This window comes from Sciurus vulgaris (assembly GCF_902686455.1).
Source record: "Sciurus vulgaris genome assembly, chromosome: 16".
Classification (NCBI taxonomy): Eukaryota; Metazoa; Chordata; class Mammalia; order Rodentia; family Sciuridae; genus Sciurus; species Sciurus vulgaris.
Window position 1 is genome coordinate 53,723,914 of NC_136477.1, and position 17,175 is coordinate 53,741,088.

The 17,175-nt window shown below is 43.2% G+C and overlaps 1 protein-coding gene and 1 long non-coding RNA gene across 14 annotated transcripts in view; both read left to right on the forward strand.

Moving 5' to 3' along the window:
• The first annotated feature begins 5,218 nt into the window (after nucleotides 1–5,218).
• PXK (PX domain containing serine/threonine kinase like) overlaps nucleotides 5,219–17,175 on the forward strand; it is a 75,117-nt gene continuing 63,160 nt past the window's right edge. For 7 of the 13 annotated variants that reach the window (XM_079114406.1, XM_079114407.1, XM_079114415.1 and 4 more), the window contains exon 1: nucleotides 5,219–5,425. In XM_079114406.1, coding sequence (XP_078970532.1) covers nucleotides 5,324–5,425 — 102 coding nt within the window. In that variant the 5' untranslated portion in view covers nucleotides 5,219–5,323. The remainder of the gene's footprint in view (nucleotides 5,426–17,175) is intronic. The other 6 variants (XM_079114403.1, XM_079114408.1, XM_079114411.1 and 3 more) reach the window with 1 other exon arrangement.
• LOC306646062 lies at nucleotides 5,449–12,068 on the forward strand. The gene is made up of 2 exons (XR_013759813.1): nucleotides 5,449–8,178; nucleotides 8,283–12,068. It is a non-coding gene; the product is annotated as an uncharacterized lncRNA (long non-coding RNA).

Consider the following 17,175-nt stretch of genomic DNA (forward strand, 5'->3'; position numbering starts at 1 on the left):
TGTGACTGCCTGTGGTGGCATAATGTATTAACTCCCTCTATCTGAACAGAACTGGAGTGCTGCCAGATTATGCCACTAGGAGTACTATCTCCAGGGTTCCAGATGTTTCACTTCTTTTGTTCTTATCTTGCCTTCATTTGGGTTGCAAACACAGGAGAGATGTGGATTCTCAACATCTGCGGAGAAATTGGGAGTTGGAGCAAAATCACCAGCCAGAAGAAACGATTTAAAGTTCAGAATCATAAGAAATCCAAAAAATAATGTATACATAAATAGAACAAGATTAATATGTAATCTCCATAAACAGTTTATTTGTAAGGTGACTCCTAATTAGAAAGTGGTTTGAATGACCTTCTTATGACCCTGGACAAGAGTCCACACCAGAGTCCTCTCTGATGTGATGGAAAATATCAACTTGTAAGGGAAATAAGGATTAAATGAGAGTTGAATGATGTTTAATATCCCAGATCATGAATATTTAAAGAAATACAATTTTAGTTGGAAGGTCATCCTGCTTAGGAAACAGTTTTACATGCTTCTATGACTTGATTTTGCCAGCTCTAGAAGCATCTTCACTAAAATTTATATTCAGTCAATGAGGCCAAATGTCAAATTGTAAGATAAATAACCTGTAGGCCATCTAAACATTGGAAACAATCTTTTTTCTTTCTTTTTAAAATTTCTCTTATTGGTCCTATGGAGTTGTGTATATGGCAAAAGTCAAGGTTCCCTTATTCCTCATTGGATTTACCCAGCCTGAGACTGGAAGAAAGTGAATCTAATTTAAATCAGCTCCGGCCCTGGGAAGGTTCCCACACATTCATCATGAGCCACTTCAAAAGCCAAATAGAGCCCAGCATAGTACACGCTTGTACTGTCAGCTATTTGGGAGACTGAAGCAAGAGGATCATGAGCCCAGGAGTTCGGGGCCAACCTGGGCTGTAACAGTAAGATCCTGTCTCAAAACTAAAGAAAGAAAAAGAAAAACCAAATGGATGTTGAGGTTGTCCCATGTTTGGGGCCTTGTCTCCTTTGGATCATGGGATCCAGTTAAGTCTAGCATTCTTAGGGGGTCGCTGACAAGGCATTGATCAGGGTAGATAAAAAGAAAATTGTAAGGTCTGCCATGGACAGTTAATCTATAAGGGCTGTCTTCTAGAAAGAATCTACAGAAGAAGTTCCAGGCAGGATTTGTCCCTGGTTTTATTCCGTCAAACACCATAAGGAAGGCTTAGGAAGCTCGGTTGTCTTACCATCTTCAATTCAAATTCCTTTCCAGGGAGAAAAGCTCTTGAGTTCCTTTCGGTCCAACAGCTTCCCTCCCAGTTTGGTTCTGCTGATTTCCTTGCTAATGTAAGAGCTGCTGCCTGCTGTGCCTTCTCTCAGCAGGAGCCTCTCTTTCAGGCTATTACCTTCATTAATGCATTCAGTCCTGTCTGTAATCCTGTGGGGTGGAGCCTGTCTTGATTTCCACTCCACAGGTGAGGAAAACTGAAGCAAAGTCGTCCGGCTGCCAGTGAACTGTGGAGCAGCATGACCCAAGGAGTAGCTTCAGAGCTGGGACCCATAACCAGTTTCCTCCTCAGGTGTATGAGATCAGCTTTTTGCCTGGTTCTTGTCTGGGTTTGGTTTTCGGTTGTGCAGTACTGGGGATTGAACCCAGTGGTGCTCTCCATTAAGCTATTTCCCCAACCCTTTTTGTTTCTTCTTTTGAGACAGTGTTTCCCTAAGTTGCCCAGGCTGACCTCAAATTTGTGATTCTTCTGCTTCAGCCTCCTGAATAGCTGGGATTACAAACATGCACCACTTTTACGTGCCCAGCTTTTATCCAGGTACTCAATCTAACATTGTGACTTTTTTTTTTCTCTCATGGCGAACTTTCTCTTACCTTTCTACCTCCTCCTACTCCCATACCAATCTCTTCCCTCTTGCTTTCCTCCTTGAAGCAGCACCGCTCAGGTAAGAAGTGTGTATTAGTGGCCACTATAGTCTCAAAGTGGCTCCCCATAGACTTAGATTCTCGGATCTCTTGAGAATGTTCTTCACTCACTCTTGGAGAAGGTGTGATAGTGATACCGCCGTTCACCGGTGCCGAGTTCTGCTCCTTCTAATGTTGAAGATTGAACACTAGAGAAGCACGCCAAGGCAAGCATATTAAGCAGGTTTTATTTAAAGCTAATAATACAGACTTCTCCCGGCAAGGATAAGGGGGCCATGGCTGATGTTCTAAAGTCCCAAGAAGTGAGCGCACACTACATCTTTTATAGGTTAAATTCTCTTTTGTTCTCCAGTTCTCTCCCCCCCTTATCTCTCTTTCCTGCCTACGTGACTAGGCCTGGTTTTGCATTAAGTGAAAAGCCATGGGCAGGGGGAGGGCCAAGGTGATTCAGGCAGGCAAGGGCCCAGGGGGCATTAATTAGCAGTTCCTGGCTTGCAGTTCTTGATAAAGGCAGGTAAATTTGGTAATCAATGGGCTCCGGAGATCCTTGACATTCCATTCTTCCAGGGGCAGTTTCCATCTTCCAGAGGCAGATGATTTTATGGCCTCCATTTCCTCGATTTGACCCGATCCCCTATTTCTACACTACCTACCTGTTCCCAATTCTGGCTTCAATAGCTTGGAATCCAACATGTGAAGGGCTCCTTTTTCTCTTCTGTTGGGCATCTCCTGCCCAGCCTGTTACACATCCTACTCTCTGCTCCTCCAGTTCACATGGCCCTGCTACTTTCAGAGCTCCCTCAAACCCTTGGACTAGCGCATCACTGCATGTCCATTTTGGTTTTAGTTGCTTATGTGGCTAAGCAGCTTGATTGCAAGTGACATCTATCTCGTTCTTTAACTCCCCTGTACCCCTAACACAGTGTCTGGCATGTAATGCATATTCAGCAAGGGGTTTGCTAAAAGGAGTGATGTGATCTTTCTCCTTAAAGACCCTGCTCATACCAGGCTTGGTCGCACACACCTGTAATCCCAGCAACTCGAGAGGCTGAGGATCGCAAGTTCAAAGCCAGCCTCAGCTACTTAGTGAGGCCCTGTCTCTAAATAAAATATTAAAAAGGGCTGGGGATGTGGCTCAGTGGTTAAGTGCCCCTGGTTCTGGTTCAATCCCTGGTACCAAAAAAAAAAAAAAAAAAAAGACTGCTCAAACCCCTTCTCTTCTATGAACTGCCCCACAGTCTCCTCTAGTTGTTATTACTCTTTGCTCCTTTATTCCCCTGTGGTAACAGGCACCTCAATTCCAGTACTCAATGCAGACTGCCTTGGAGTCATTGTATCTGTAACAAACTTTCCATCCTCCTAAAAAAGTATTAGAGGAAAAGAATTCTGCTTATTTTTCATTTTGTCATCCACAGGCACTCAAAGACCTGAAGTAACTTTGACAAAAATACACGCCCAGAGTATCATGTTCCAATCATTTAATCTTAAATTGGAAAACATCTCATTTGAAAATTGCAAAATGACTTTCTTCAGGCATCTGAAATTACTCGTAAGTTGTGATCAAGTCAGATTTTCTTACTACACCATTGGAGTGTGTATTTGTACAGTTTATAGTGCAAATGGAGCTTAACCCCAGATGACTAGATTCAGAGGATTCTTACTCTCAGAAATATGTTTTACAGAACCAGTGGTTTCTCAGAGCACTGGACCCTAATCTTAAAAATAAAACATTTTCATTAGAGACATTTTGAAAATAGGGAGAAGTGTTTAGATCATGATTCTGCTACATTTAGAGGACACATTTTGGTATGTTTCCTTTCACTGTTTTTCCTGTAAATATATTGGGGTCATACAGATGCATATATTGTTTTATTTATGCATATATTGTTTAATATGTGAAGAGCACTTCCAAAGATGATGATTATTCAATAATCTGATTTTGGGGGTGGGGATGCTGGGGATTGAGCCCAGGGCCTTGTTCACATACTGTCACTGAGCTGCACCCCCAGCCAATAATCTGATTTTTAACACTGCAAAAAGTTCAAGAGTATATATTTGTGTAATCCTGTATTGGGCATTAGATATTTGTCCTTGAATACTATATCTTTGCACAAATCTCTGATTTTTTTTTTTTTAAGTATAAACTTCCTAGATGTAGAATACTGAATCACAGAGTGAGAACATTTTTAAAGTCCTTGATAAGTATTATTAAATCCCAACACTTACTACTGGACCTATTACATGGTAGAATGTTAGATACTCTGTAAGTAATGGTTGAATGAATGAATGCCTTCCAGAAAGGTTTAACCGATTTATATTCCCACCGGCAGTATGTAAGCAGAGGCTTGTTTTGGTCAGTCCCATCATGATAAGATTTTTATTTCAGTGATTCTGGCAATAATCCATTTGCCTTAAAGAAATGGAAATAAAAAATTGAGTCCTTCCTAAACAATGTGTGGTTTTGCTTTAATAAACGGCTTTTAAAACACATTGGGTCAGAATTGGAATGTAGGAATAGTTCTCATTATTTTAGTGCTAAATTAGAAAGCCAATCTGTTATGGCCATTTGGCTACCTAGGTTTGCCCCACAATCTGCTTTAAGTTTGAGATCTAGTGAGGGTACCCTTTAGATATAATCAGGGTTCTCCTGTCTCTAGGTTCAACAGCCTTTGTAAAACCTGAATCAGACAGAGTTTGTTAAGTCTGTGGATCTCCAGGGCTCAGATAGGGTTCATTTCGAAGGCTCTTTTTCTAGGTCTTGGGGTTCTTGTGTGTGGGTAGTGTGAGTGGGAGAGAGAACTAGGGAGAGACCCTAGTTCTAAGGGTCTCAAGTCTTGACAGCCCCAGCTTCTGAGAGTCTCATCTGAAAAGCCCAATTCTGCGAGGCTTGGTTTGAACTTCTCTGGACCTGAAGTGTCCTGAATTCTAGGGCTCAGGATAGGGTGTCTACATCTGGGGATCCCTGGTGGTGCTGGCTTAGGATTTTGTGTTTCTGGGTTGGAGGCCCGGTAAAAAGAGTACCCGGTCTGACGTGCAGTTGGGAGTCCCGAGCCCAGGGCAACGACAGAGTGCGGTTGACAGCAGTGTCAAGTAAATGAGCCTACAGTCTGGGCCTGCGCACAGAACAGAGTGCAGGCCGGCAACCAATGGAGAGTCGGCCCTAGGACCCCGCGGCTGGCGGCGGCGCGTAGGGCAGCCGGTGTTGACAGCGACGGCGCCGTGGCGGGTCGGCGCTAGGACCCGGGGGCGCGGCGGGAGGCGGCGGCGCGTGGGGCGGCGCGTGTTGACAGCGGCGGCAGTGCAGCGGGCCGGGCGGCGGGAGTGGCGCCTCCGGTTCCAGCCCCGCGACCCGAGGCGGCGGCGGCGGCGGCCCGGCGGCCCGGGATGGCCTTCATGGAGAAGCCGCCGGCCGGCAAGGTGCTACTGGACGACACGGTGCCGCTGACAGCAGCCATCGAGGCGAGCCAGAGCCTGCAGTCGCACACGGTGCGCGGCCGCCGGTTGGGCGGGCGGCCCCGGGCCCGGGAGGGAGCGGGCGGGCGGGCGGGCGGCTGCGCGGCCCTGACCCGGAGGGCTCGGGCGTGGCGACGGGTCTGCAGGGCCCCGGGGGCCCAGGCGAACGCGGAGGCCGGAGTGGCGGAAGGCGGGGACCGCAGCGCCCGGGCCGAGGGGTGGGAGGAGTCCGGCGGCGTCGGGGAAGGACTCGGAGCCGGCGAGGTGTTGGGACCCCGGCCCCGGGACGACTCGCGGGGCAGTAGTGAAGGGACTGTTAGGGACTCATTCACCCCGCCGCCAGTCTTCTCTTCGGGGCCACTGGGTTTCCACCTTGCAGCCGGGGGTCTGAGTGGTGGGGATGAGGATGTGCCAGCCAAATGGACTTTAGATCCTACTTATGGGACAGCAGAGAGAAAATGGCTGGGGTCCTCAGCCCCATTTCCAGGTCAGCTGCTTGGCTTTGGCCAGGGAAATGGTGAGGGAGGCTGTCTGGGGTCCTGCGGAGGCAGGTGTGCCAAAGTGCTCCTTCCTCCTCTAACGTGCTCTGTAGTGGGCAGTGGTAGAATTCACTTGCATTGCAGATGCTCTGGAGAAGCTTGAAAGAGTAATAGGTCCTCGCAGTAAACCCAGAGTTCATTTATGTTACATATACTGTCTTTTATGGGGCTCTAAATTCATGGTTGTTTTCATTTGCCCGTGTTTTTTTCTTTTTCTTTCTTCTTTTTTTGAAAGGCATACTATGCGTTATAATTTACAAGAAAGAAACCCAGGAACTACCAAAAAAAAAAAAAAAGAAAAAAAACAAAAACCTGGAGTTGCCTGCCTGTGGGACCTTAGGAAATAATGAATGGGGAGAGACAGATTCTATAAATTGTAATGTTTTGTCGGGCCACCAAATCAGATTCCAGCTCAGAGGCTTGTTGTTTACCATTGCAGTGTGTTTAGGGGTTCATCATCTGGAGGCTAAAGCCCCACAATAGCCTTCTGTTTCTCTTTTTGTTCAAGCTCTTCTGGTGTTCAAAGAGACCTTTCATTCTGTTGTATTAAAGTGGGACTTTTTTGAACCTCAGTTTCCTCTTCCGACAGCCATGCTTTGTATTTGTAGGCTTGAATTGTTCAAAGTGTTCATTTCCAGTTAGGAAAATGATTGTCATTTTAAAAAGTGCATTTTATTTCATTGTGTTTATCTTTAAACCTAGTCTACCACCATGTGGACAGGCACCATATAGGACTGGATTTGTGAAACTTGTAATTTGGTGTAAGGGAGTATTGATGGTTGAAATTTAAGGTAGGGTCTCAATAATTCAATAATTCTGCTCTTAAATTAGATTTTTTTTTTTTTTTTTTTTTTTGGTGCTGGGGATTGAACCCAGGACTTTGTGCTTGCAAGGCAAGCACTCTACCAACTGCGCTATATCCCAAGCCCTTAAATTAGATTTTTGACTTGACTATTGGTGAATAAATCTTATAGCCACTCAGGGAATAAAGTTGAGTCTTTTTACTGAAAGTGAAAAGATAGATGCTTACAAATGCTCACAGACCTCTTCTTCCAGGAAACATTTCTTTTCTTTTTCTTTTTTTTTTTTTTTGGCACCAGGCATTAAACCCAGGGACACTTAACCACTAAACCACATCCCAGCCCATTTTTAAATTTTATTGAGAGACAGGGTCTCACTGAGTTGCTTAGGGCCTCACTAAGTTGCTGAGGCTGGCTTTGAACTCTTGATCCTCCTGCCTCAGCTTCCCAAGCCCCTGGGATTACAGGAATTCGCCACCTTGCCCAGTTATGGAAGCATTTCTTGATGGCACTGCCCCAAGATTACCCTACTGTAATCTTGATCACTTTATTTGGTGATTACTGCTTGCTTTTCTTTTCCACCAGGCTATAAGAAAAGGGACAATTCTTGTTCACTTTTGGGTCCTCGCCTCTGGTATGTAGATAGGATTTCATGTGTGTTTTTTTGAATTTTTATTTTTTGATGAATAAATAAATGAGTTGCAACCTTACTGTGTGTATTCCTGTTCATGTAAGTTGCTAATTTTGGTGAAAAACTGGAACAACATGTCATCTGAGGTACTAACATAAAGGTCAGTGCTTCAGCCAGGTGTTGAAAGATTTTTTTTCCCCCCAGTTTTATTGCAGAGTTTTTCTTTAAAAGACAAAATAATTTAGAGTAGAAAATGGCAGTTCTTGTAATTATGACTGAACACAAAAGACAATGACTCACAGGAGACCCATAGACGCAGATGTGTGGAGTAAAAAAATGTAGCATTGTCTTGCATAATTTTTGACTATCCTGTGTTCTTGTCATTTTAGCTGTAAAGTTTGAGACTGAGAAATGTTGCATCAGCCCTAAACTTTATTGAGAAAATCATATGCTGATGCAAACTTTTTGGACTATTCATGTCTTATGAGTAAGTGCTTTTAAAACAAGAGCAGTTGGAAATTTTTGGGAAAGAAGCAGTTGTTAAAAATGGTACGAAAAAGAGAAGAGAAAAGCAATGCTTTCTATTGGGAAGAGTGAAAATGGCTTTCCAGCTTGTTGGCTGAAGGGAGATATGTCCCAAAGCTCAGAGGTCTAACTTCTCTTTCAAATACTGAATCTCTAGGAAGTTGCGCCTTGGACATAGATAGAAATACATCATGGAATACACAGTAGTGAACATTCTTTGGGTTGGAAGAGGCAAGACCTTAGTACAGGTCTGGGATGCTGGGATGAGACTTGCTACTCGTGACCTGAAAGGTTTGTTTTTTCTTTTTGTTTTGTTTTGTACCAGGGATTGAACCCAGGGGTGCTATACCACTGAGCTATATCTCCAGTCATTTTTATTTTTTATTTTGAGACAGAATCTCCCTGAGTTGCTTAGGGCTTCACCAAGTTTCCAAGACTGGCTTTGAAATTGTGATTCTCCTGCCTCAGCCTCCAGCGCTGCTGGTATGATAGGCATGTGCCACTGCACTCAACTCACTGGAACCTTCTTGATGGTTAGTTTTATCATGAGAGTAATACATGGCTGCCCTGGCTGCCTTTCACGGTTGTTAGAAAGATTAAATGAAATTATCTTTGTGAAGTATTTGTAAAGTGCCTTCCTTCCTTTTTTCATCTCTTCATTCTCTGATAAGGTTCGTGCCAAGGGTTAAACATTTTAGAGTATATTTTATCTAGTAAGCTCATTTCTGTCCTTAGTTCCTTTCATTCCTCAAGCTTGTTTTGCCTTAGGAAATCATTTCTAACTGAAAATTTTAGAGCACATCTGATTTAGGATCTATGAACTTGGGAGGGAAGAATTCTCTGGGGAAAATACTAACACCAGAAGGATGAAGGGAACACAAGGTCACTGCCAGAAAAGGCACGTTGGGATGAGCAACTGACCAAGTGTTGATAGGTGATTCAGTGCCTGAATGATTTCATTTTCTTTTTTATGGAGTACAATGAATTTAGCTCTAAGAAATAGACTTGGCCTCTACTGCAAGGAAATGAAGCTTCCATAAAATCAGAAAGGCCAGTGTTTAGGGAAAGGATGCTTTCAGTCTGGAGTCCGAAGAAAGGGGGAGGTTTTCTAAACAAAGAATTCTGGTTAAAAGCCACACAGGTGAGTTAAGAGAAAGTTTGGGAGAAATAAGAGAAGACAAGGGAACTATGAATTCTTAGCTACACAAAAGGGAAAACTTAAGTCAATAGCCTCAAAAACTGCTAACCCTGCTGAAATAGAAACCAGAGGAAACTGACGGTTCTGGAGAGGATTGTTATCAAATGTGCAGATCGGCTTTTTGCTAGTTGGTGCTGCACAGTGTGGATAGCTTTTCCTCTCAGTTTTCTCCTCTTTAAATATTCTCTGAGGTTCATCTGGATGAGGGCCCATTTACTCTGCATTGGGTGCATTTTGTTCTTGAGAAACAAAAGATAATTTTAGTGATATTGGAGGCATAACAACATTTTTTCAAATCTGTGGGAAAGATAATATTACATGTTAAAAATCTTTACGAAAATGGATCTGTCCTTGAACTTTTGTGGGAAACTATTTCTGCATGGTTTATTTATGCAACAACATTCATTCAATGGCAACGATAGGGCTGTGAAATAGACAGTGCCTGCTTTCATGGAGTTTTTCTCCTATCAGATTTGGAGGTCTTTTGTTTTCTAAGATGTGTCCAAGTCAACCAGGGCCTTTGCCTATCATAACACAGGTGAATTTGGAGTTCTTTTTATGACTTGGTTTATTGCACTTTGGCTTCTTGATTGGCTACCCTTCTTAGAAATTGTCTTTTAAGCTCTTTTCAAATTGCACAAAAATACCTGTTCAAAATTGATGCCAAATTAGATGGCATCATTGTCTTCAGATCCTGAAATACTAAGATCATCCAATATCAGAATCTATCTGGGCTTCCTTTTGGGATGCTATTGGGAAGTTCTTTTAGAATTCCTAGTTAAAGTGAACACTTCAAAATGTTTTCTTTGAAGATGTTTGCATAGACCACTGCAGACTATATGACAGCTAACTTGGCAAAACTTCTACACATTATTATAGGTAATAACAGCAGTTATTTTCTGGGACTCTGATCACTCGTCCACCGGTTATCTTTTTTGGCCCAGTTGTCCTGGAAACTTGGATGAATGCAGTCAGAAAGCCCTAAAGCTTTTAGAGATTGGTAATTAGTTCATTTTGAGATCACAAGTAATCACTTTCTTTTGAAGAAGTCCCTATTTAGGGACTGGTGATACTCAGACCTCATATATCATTTCTTTTGAGGATTATCCCATGAGCAAGTTTTCTTATAATACAAATACAAATAAGAACCTGGCTGTAGTTACAAGGAGGAAATGTGGGATTCTGGGGCTGGAATTTAAGTAAAAAGATAGTTGTGTGCTTTGCCCACCTCCCTGCTGCACAAACAGCCATGCCTTCCATATGGATTGTGATCTTGAGATTGTATATATAGATTATTGGTTGAAGGTTTAAATGGGTTCATTTGAAGCAAGTAAAACAAGTGCTCAGCTCAAGCTTTGAGAGATTTTTGTGTGGCTTCATGTGAAACGAAGCTATTGATTGATTGATTGACTGATTCATTTATTTATTCGGTACCAAGGATTGAGCCCTTAACCACTGAGTCACATCCCCAACCCTTTGTATGTTTTATTTTGAGACTGGATTTGCTGAGTTGCTGAATCTGACTTTGAACTCATGATCCTCCTGCCTCAGCCTCCTGAGCTGCTGGGATTACAGGGATGTGCCACTGCACCCTTTATGTTACCACTTTTGACATCCTGGAAAAGGGGAAGCTGGACCTGAAGGTTGTTGGAAGTCCTGAAGGCTTAAGTGTTAGGGGATATGGGAGAGGGAGTAATGAACTCCTCCCATGGTTTTCCCCCTAACCTGGAAGTCATTATTAATGACTTCTTTTGTGAGCATCAGGCACAAAGTAGGGGAGACTACTGTATGACTTCTCTTCAGTGGAGAGGAAAATGACCCTTCACCTGCCTTTTGAAACTTGACTCAGGACTAAGAGACAAGTGCTTTATCTCAGGGAAATACCTAGACCTTAGCAGGGGAAGCAGTTTTGCAGATTAACCATTTAATCTCTAGCTGACCTTGCTGATGACCATTCTTGGGGGAAGTCTGACCACTTCTAGCTGATAATTAAGATATCAAGTGTTTCCTCCTGCCTCCTAAAAGAGCACAGTTGAAAGCAAAAGGGGGTGCCTTTGTTGTCTTCAAATAATTGAGTAGTTATTTCTTGGTGGCTAAGAGGGTGCTCTTCCATTTATCGGTATAGCTATATGTTAGCTTGGGGAGTGGACTGCAGTGACAGGAGTCTTCTGGGAAAGTTTTTGTTTTGTTTTTGTACTAGCTCTCTGATTCTTATACCATACAATCCACCCATTGTGTACAATTTAGTGCCTTTTTTGGGGGAGGGGAGTTTTGGGTCTTGAACTCAGGGGTCCTCAACCACTGAGCCACATCCTTAGCAGTATTTTGGATTTTTTTTAGAGGTAGGGTCTCATTGAATTTCTTAGTTTCTCACTTTTATTGATGCTGGCTTTGAACCCTAAATCTTCCTGCCTCAGCCTCTCGAGCTGCCAGGATTACAGGCTTGTGCCACCATGCCTGGCTCAGTGGCTTTTAATATATTTAACAGAGCTTTGAATCACTCCAATCTTAGAACATTTTCATTATCCCCAAAGAATCCCAGCACCCCTCAGCCATCACCCTGGAAAGTTTTATAACCTTCCAAGATGTTACACTCAAAATACAATCTCAACACAAGTTCTTCAACTCTTTGGGTCCAACTCCTTTAAGAATCAGAGGAACAACTGCTGTCCATAACCATGCATCTGTCTGTGTAACTTCTCAGAACCTCACCAACCTGTGGATCTTGGGGTAAGCATCAGTGTTAGAAATTTTTAAAAAGCTGTGAACGTGGAGAATGAATTTATTTTAGTTGGTGAGATGCTAACTACCATTGTATCGTACTTTAAGAAGATTGGCCAGGGCTGGGGAGTGCTAGGGATATAGCTCAGTGATAGAGTGCTTGTCTAAGCTTGTGTGAGGCCCTGAATTCAATCCCCAGCACTGAAAAAAAGAAAGAAGAAAAAGACAGAAAGAAAGAGAGAAAGAGCTAAAAAAAAGAAAAGAAACCCATCTGGACAAAGTGGCACGTGCCTGTAATTCCAATTGCTTGGGAGATTGGAGCAGGTGGATTGCAAGTTTGAGGCCAATCGCAGCAATTTAGCAAGACCCTATCTCAAAAAAAAAAAAAAAGTGGGCAGCCTAGGAATCTAGGAATGGGGTAGAGCACCCCAGTTCAATTTCCAAATTTCCAGTACCACCAAAAAAAAAAAAAATAAATAAAAAGGGAAGAAAGAAAACCACCCTATACTTAGAACAATAGATGGATTATGTCCTATTGGCAAAAACCAAATTGCTTTAGGTTGCAGCCTGCCCGGTTCATTTCTGATGACTTCCTACAGTGGCCTGGGAGAGGGCAAAGGGCTCTGGACTGGAAAGCAGGGTGTGTGAGCCCTTGTCATGGCTCCACGTGCTTGTCATAGCACCTCTGTTTATAAAATATGAACAAGTCTGCCCACATTTCTTTGACATGGCTCATCAGTAACAGGTCATTTCTACTTATTTATTCATTTGAGGCTTTCTTCTGGTGGTAGGGGAGGGAATGAATGGAGTATTGGTTATGGGAGAATCCCGGATCTCAAAATGTCTAAGAAACACTTATAGAGCTGAGCACAGTGGTGCAAGCCTGTAATCCCACAGGCTTGGGAGGCTGGGGCCAGAAGATAGAGGATTGCAAGTTTAAAGCCAGCCTCAGCAAATTAAGCAACTCAGTGAGACCCTGTCTCTTAAAAAAAAAAAAAAAAAAAAAATACTAAAAGGGGCTGGGAATGTGGCTCAGTGGTTAAGCAATCCCCGTACCAAAGGAAAAAAATGCTTATAGAGGTGAAAGGAAACGCAATCTTGTCCATTCAGGGCCTTCTTCCTCTTGAGTCTGCCCTCCCCCCAGGGGACACATTGCATTTGAGCCCTGCACACTTTTCCTCTTTGCCCAAGCTGAGGGAAATGAAGCTGCAAGTGGGCCTGCTCACTCTGACCTCTAGTGTCAGGCCTGGGGTCTGGCCAGCAGACAGCAGCTCTTTGGCCCTCCAGAGTACCTGGAGTGGCTAGTGCCCTCCAAGCCCCTTGCCAGGCCCCAACCATCTCCAATGTGACCCTGCAGATCACCACATTCACTAGCTGTGCTCTTCTATTTTGCAGACACTTCTTAAGCTCCTGCTCTCTGATGGCACTGGGGTTGGCTATAGGTATGCAGTGGTGAAGGGTCCCTGCTCTAGGGGATCTGAGGCTGCTAGGGGTGGAGAGGTGCCTCTGGAGGGCTCCTCTCTGTCCTTTCCCCTGGGAAGGGGCACGGGCAGCTCGTTCTGCCTCTCTCCATGTTTTTTGTCTTTTAAGTTTTTTTTTTTTTTAACTCCCAAGTCCAGTCTTTCTTGTTTACATATTGCTATTTTGATTTTAATTTTAAACTAGAACAGTCCTTGGCACATGGATAATAAGCATCCAAAAAATTTTTGTGAAATAAATGAAGTCATTGAACAAATGCAGTTCTTCAAGGTACAAACTCAGGACACCCTTCCTGTATATTACTACTTAACCTCTTAACCTAACAAGTCACACATAATTTTCCTTCCTAAAATTTCCTCTCTGTAGAAGGTATCTGCCCCAAAGGCACATGCATTTTATATACCTATTATTTCTTCCTACTCTGTTTTCTATTTATGCCCCCCTCCACAGGTGCAAACTGGTATAAATAAATTGAGGAGAGAGGCAGAATGACTTTGAACATATTGCTTAATCCCACCAACATCAGTTTGTTCATCTGTAAAGTGGGGATGGTAAGAATACGTTAGGGTTGCTGGTTAACTAGGCTCCTACAGCTGGAACATTCCGAACAGAACCTAGCCCATGTCCACAGTTTTGTTATTACCTCTGTATATGTCAGCACACTAGCCCAGTGCCTTGTGCATTTTGGCACTCAAGTATGTTGAGTGAAAAAGGGGAAGTTATTTATTTAAAAGTTTCTCTTACTGTCACTTGTGACTACTTTGCTAGTAAATGACAAAAAAGATCAGTGACATCTCAAAGAACAAGTACCCCCCGCTCCCCACGTACACACTTCTTTACCTTTTTACCCTGGCAGAACACATTCTGACAGCTAGGCTCCTGGACATGTAGCACACGGTCTCCTTACCGATCTGCTTGGTGGCAGAGCTGGCTGTCAGTGTTCAGAGGTGGTGGAAGGGGCAAGTGGGTGGGCTATGAGGTTCCAGAGACCTGACCTGAAGCAAGGCAGCTCCTAGCAAATGCCCATTTCAGCTCTTCCCCCTCCTCACCTTTACTCACCCTTGGAGGGGTTCCAACATGGGTGCATAGACATTTGACCTCCGGAACGTTAACAAAAACTTAGAATCTTCTGGGTGCCGGGCACTGTGCTATGTATTAACATAAAAAGATGAATGAAGCAGGAGGCTTACATCCTGGCAGAGGTAGCAGATACAAACCAAAGGCGAAGTAAGACACTGAAAGGGCCACTCTACCTGGGGGAGTGAGGGTGGGCACACCGGAAAGGGAGAAGGGGGTCAGGTTCTCCCAGGGCTTAGGAAACTAGGAAAGGCTGAGAGAGCCAGCATTTCAGAGAAGACACCAATCCTGAAACATCTAGCAAAGTCTCTACTCATTCATCCTGTTCTAAACTTTAAAGTTTGGCTTTAGACATTTTGAATGATACTGAAAAAGTAGTGGTACTTGTCATCTTTCACTAACTCAACTGAAGGATCTCAGTGTAAAAACGCTAGTGACTTGTTCTTTGTAGCCAAGGTTGTATTTGCAGACTTCAGGAGTTCATTAGTTCCTTCAGCAGATACTGCTGTATAGGGATCCAGCTTGACAGGACTACAGTCATCTTGGTTTTAACTGCCATTTTGCCTGCCAGGTAACACTGGCACACATCCCAAATCCAACAGGACAAAGTTATTGAGATAGCCAAGGTGACTGACCACTGACTCACAGATTTTCTTAACTGACCTTGGACTTGTTAGTAGTTTTTTTTTTTTTTTTTTGGGGGGGGGGTGTGGTGCTGGGGTTGTGGCTCAGTGTTAGATCACTTGCCTAGGTATGAGTGAGGCATTGGGTTTGATTCTCAGCACCACATATAAATAAATAAAGGTTCAACAACTAAAAACATATATACATATATTTTTTAAAAATTTTTTTACAGTGCTGGGAATCAAGCCCAAGACCTTGTGCAAGCTAAGGCAAGCTCTCTACCACTGATCCACATTCCCAGCCCTATGTCAATAGTTTCTTTTCTTTTTCTTTCTCTTTCTTTCTTTCTTTCTTTCTTTCTTTCTTTCTTTCTTTCTTTCTTTCTTTCTTTCTTTCTTTCTTTCTTTCTTTCTTTCCTTTCTTTCCTTTCTTTCCTTTCTTTCCTTTCTTTCTTTCTTTCTTTCTTTCATCAGGAATTGAACCCAGGGGTGTTCTACCACTGAGCTATATCCCTAGGTTTTTTTTTTTTTTTTTTTTTTTTTTTTTTTTAATATTGAGAGAAGGTCTTGCTCTATTGCCTAGGCTGGCCTTGAACTTGTAGTCCTGCCTCAGCCTCCTGAGTCACTGGGATCACAGCTTTTTAATAATTTTTGAGAAAGGCCAGGTACCTTCCAGTTGGCAACAGCCACCTTCATCTAGCTTCATATATAAGCACCTCCTTCCTGCCTTGGGTATGGGGATCCTCCTGTCTTGCTGCTACCAAAGACATACTTCTGCCCATAAGTCCCTAATAAATTATACTTCATGCAATCTTAGCTCTGTCTGCCTCTTTCTTCGGTCTCTTCTTGTTTCCTTTCACGTTTGGTTGGTTCTCATAGAGTAGAACTGGGTTTTTCCAGAACATGCTGGGAGTTTGCCTCATGTTCTCGGCACTTGGCACTTGGGATGCAGGTCTAAACAGGACAGACTTGGTCCCTGCCTGTGTTTGTTCATTCCTTTTAAAAGGGTTTATTTTGGAAGATTCTAGTATAGGGTAAAAGATGGAAAAGGGCAACAACAGCCAATTATGGGCCTCTTGGATGCCAGGCTAAGGGGACCTGAACAGCAATGAGGTGTCTTAAGCAGGTATGTGGCGTGTGAAAGTGGAGTTTTAGACCGCTGTTTGTTGCTAGTGTGTAGGATGTGGTTAAGAAGGCTGAAGGAAGGGAAGAAGGTTGTCCCTGCCGATAATGGAGCACTGGATTTAAAACCACATCTCAGGCCCATGGCAAGAGGTAGAGAAGGAAGGGAGAGAAGAAAAATGTGCCAGGTAGAGACTGTGAGGGGCACAGAGGCACTCAAAGGTCTTGCTAGGAACATGGTGAGTCAAAGTTTGACTTTAAACATTTTGAATGATACTGAAAAAGGAGTGCTACTTGTCATAACAGCTGACATTGTTTAAGCCCTCACTAGTGTGCCAAGCCCTATACTGAGTGCTTTATATTAGCCTAATTTTCTCTCTTTCTCTCTTTTGGGTCATTGAAGTATGTTACAGTTTGAATTTGGAATGTTCCCCAGAGTCTGACGTGTTGCAGGCTTGGTCCCCAGTGTAGCAATGTTCAGGGGTGGGGCTTTTGGGAAGTGATTGGATCATGAGGGTTCTGACCTCATCAGTGGATTAGTCCATGGATGGATTAATAATTTTATAGCATTATTATGAGGTGATGGAAACTATAGGAGGTAAGGCCTAGTTGGAGGAAGTAGGTCACTAGAGTCATACAGTGGAAAGGTGTATCTTATCCCTGGCCCCTCTTCCTTCTCTGTCTCTCTTTCTGATCTCCTGGCTACCATGAGGGGAGCTGCTTTCTTCTGTCACATCCTCTTCCATGAGGGTCTACCCCACCTCAGATCCAAAATAATGGAGCCAGCCGAACATAGCCTGAAACCTCTGAAATCATGAGGCAAAAAGATCTTTCCTCCTTTAAGTTGTTTTTCCCAGGTGTTTTTTTTCATAGCAATTCAAAGCTGACTAACACAAAGTATAATTTACGTATAATAAAATTCATTATTTTTAGTGTACAATTTGATAAATTTTAATAAATAGATATACCTATTGTGTAACATTTTGCTCAACTGCACATATTTTCTCGGTATCACTTTGCAGTCAGTACCTTCCCTCTGGTCCTTGGCATCTGTCACTCTGCTTTTTA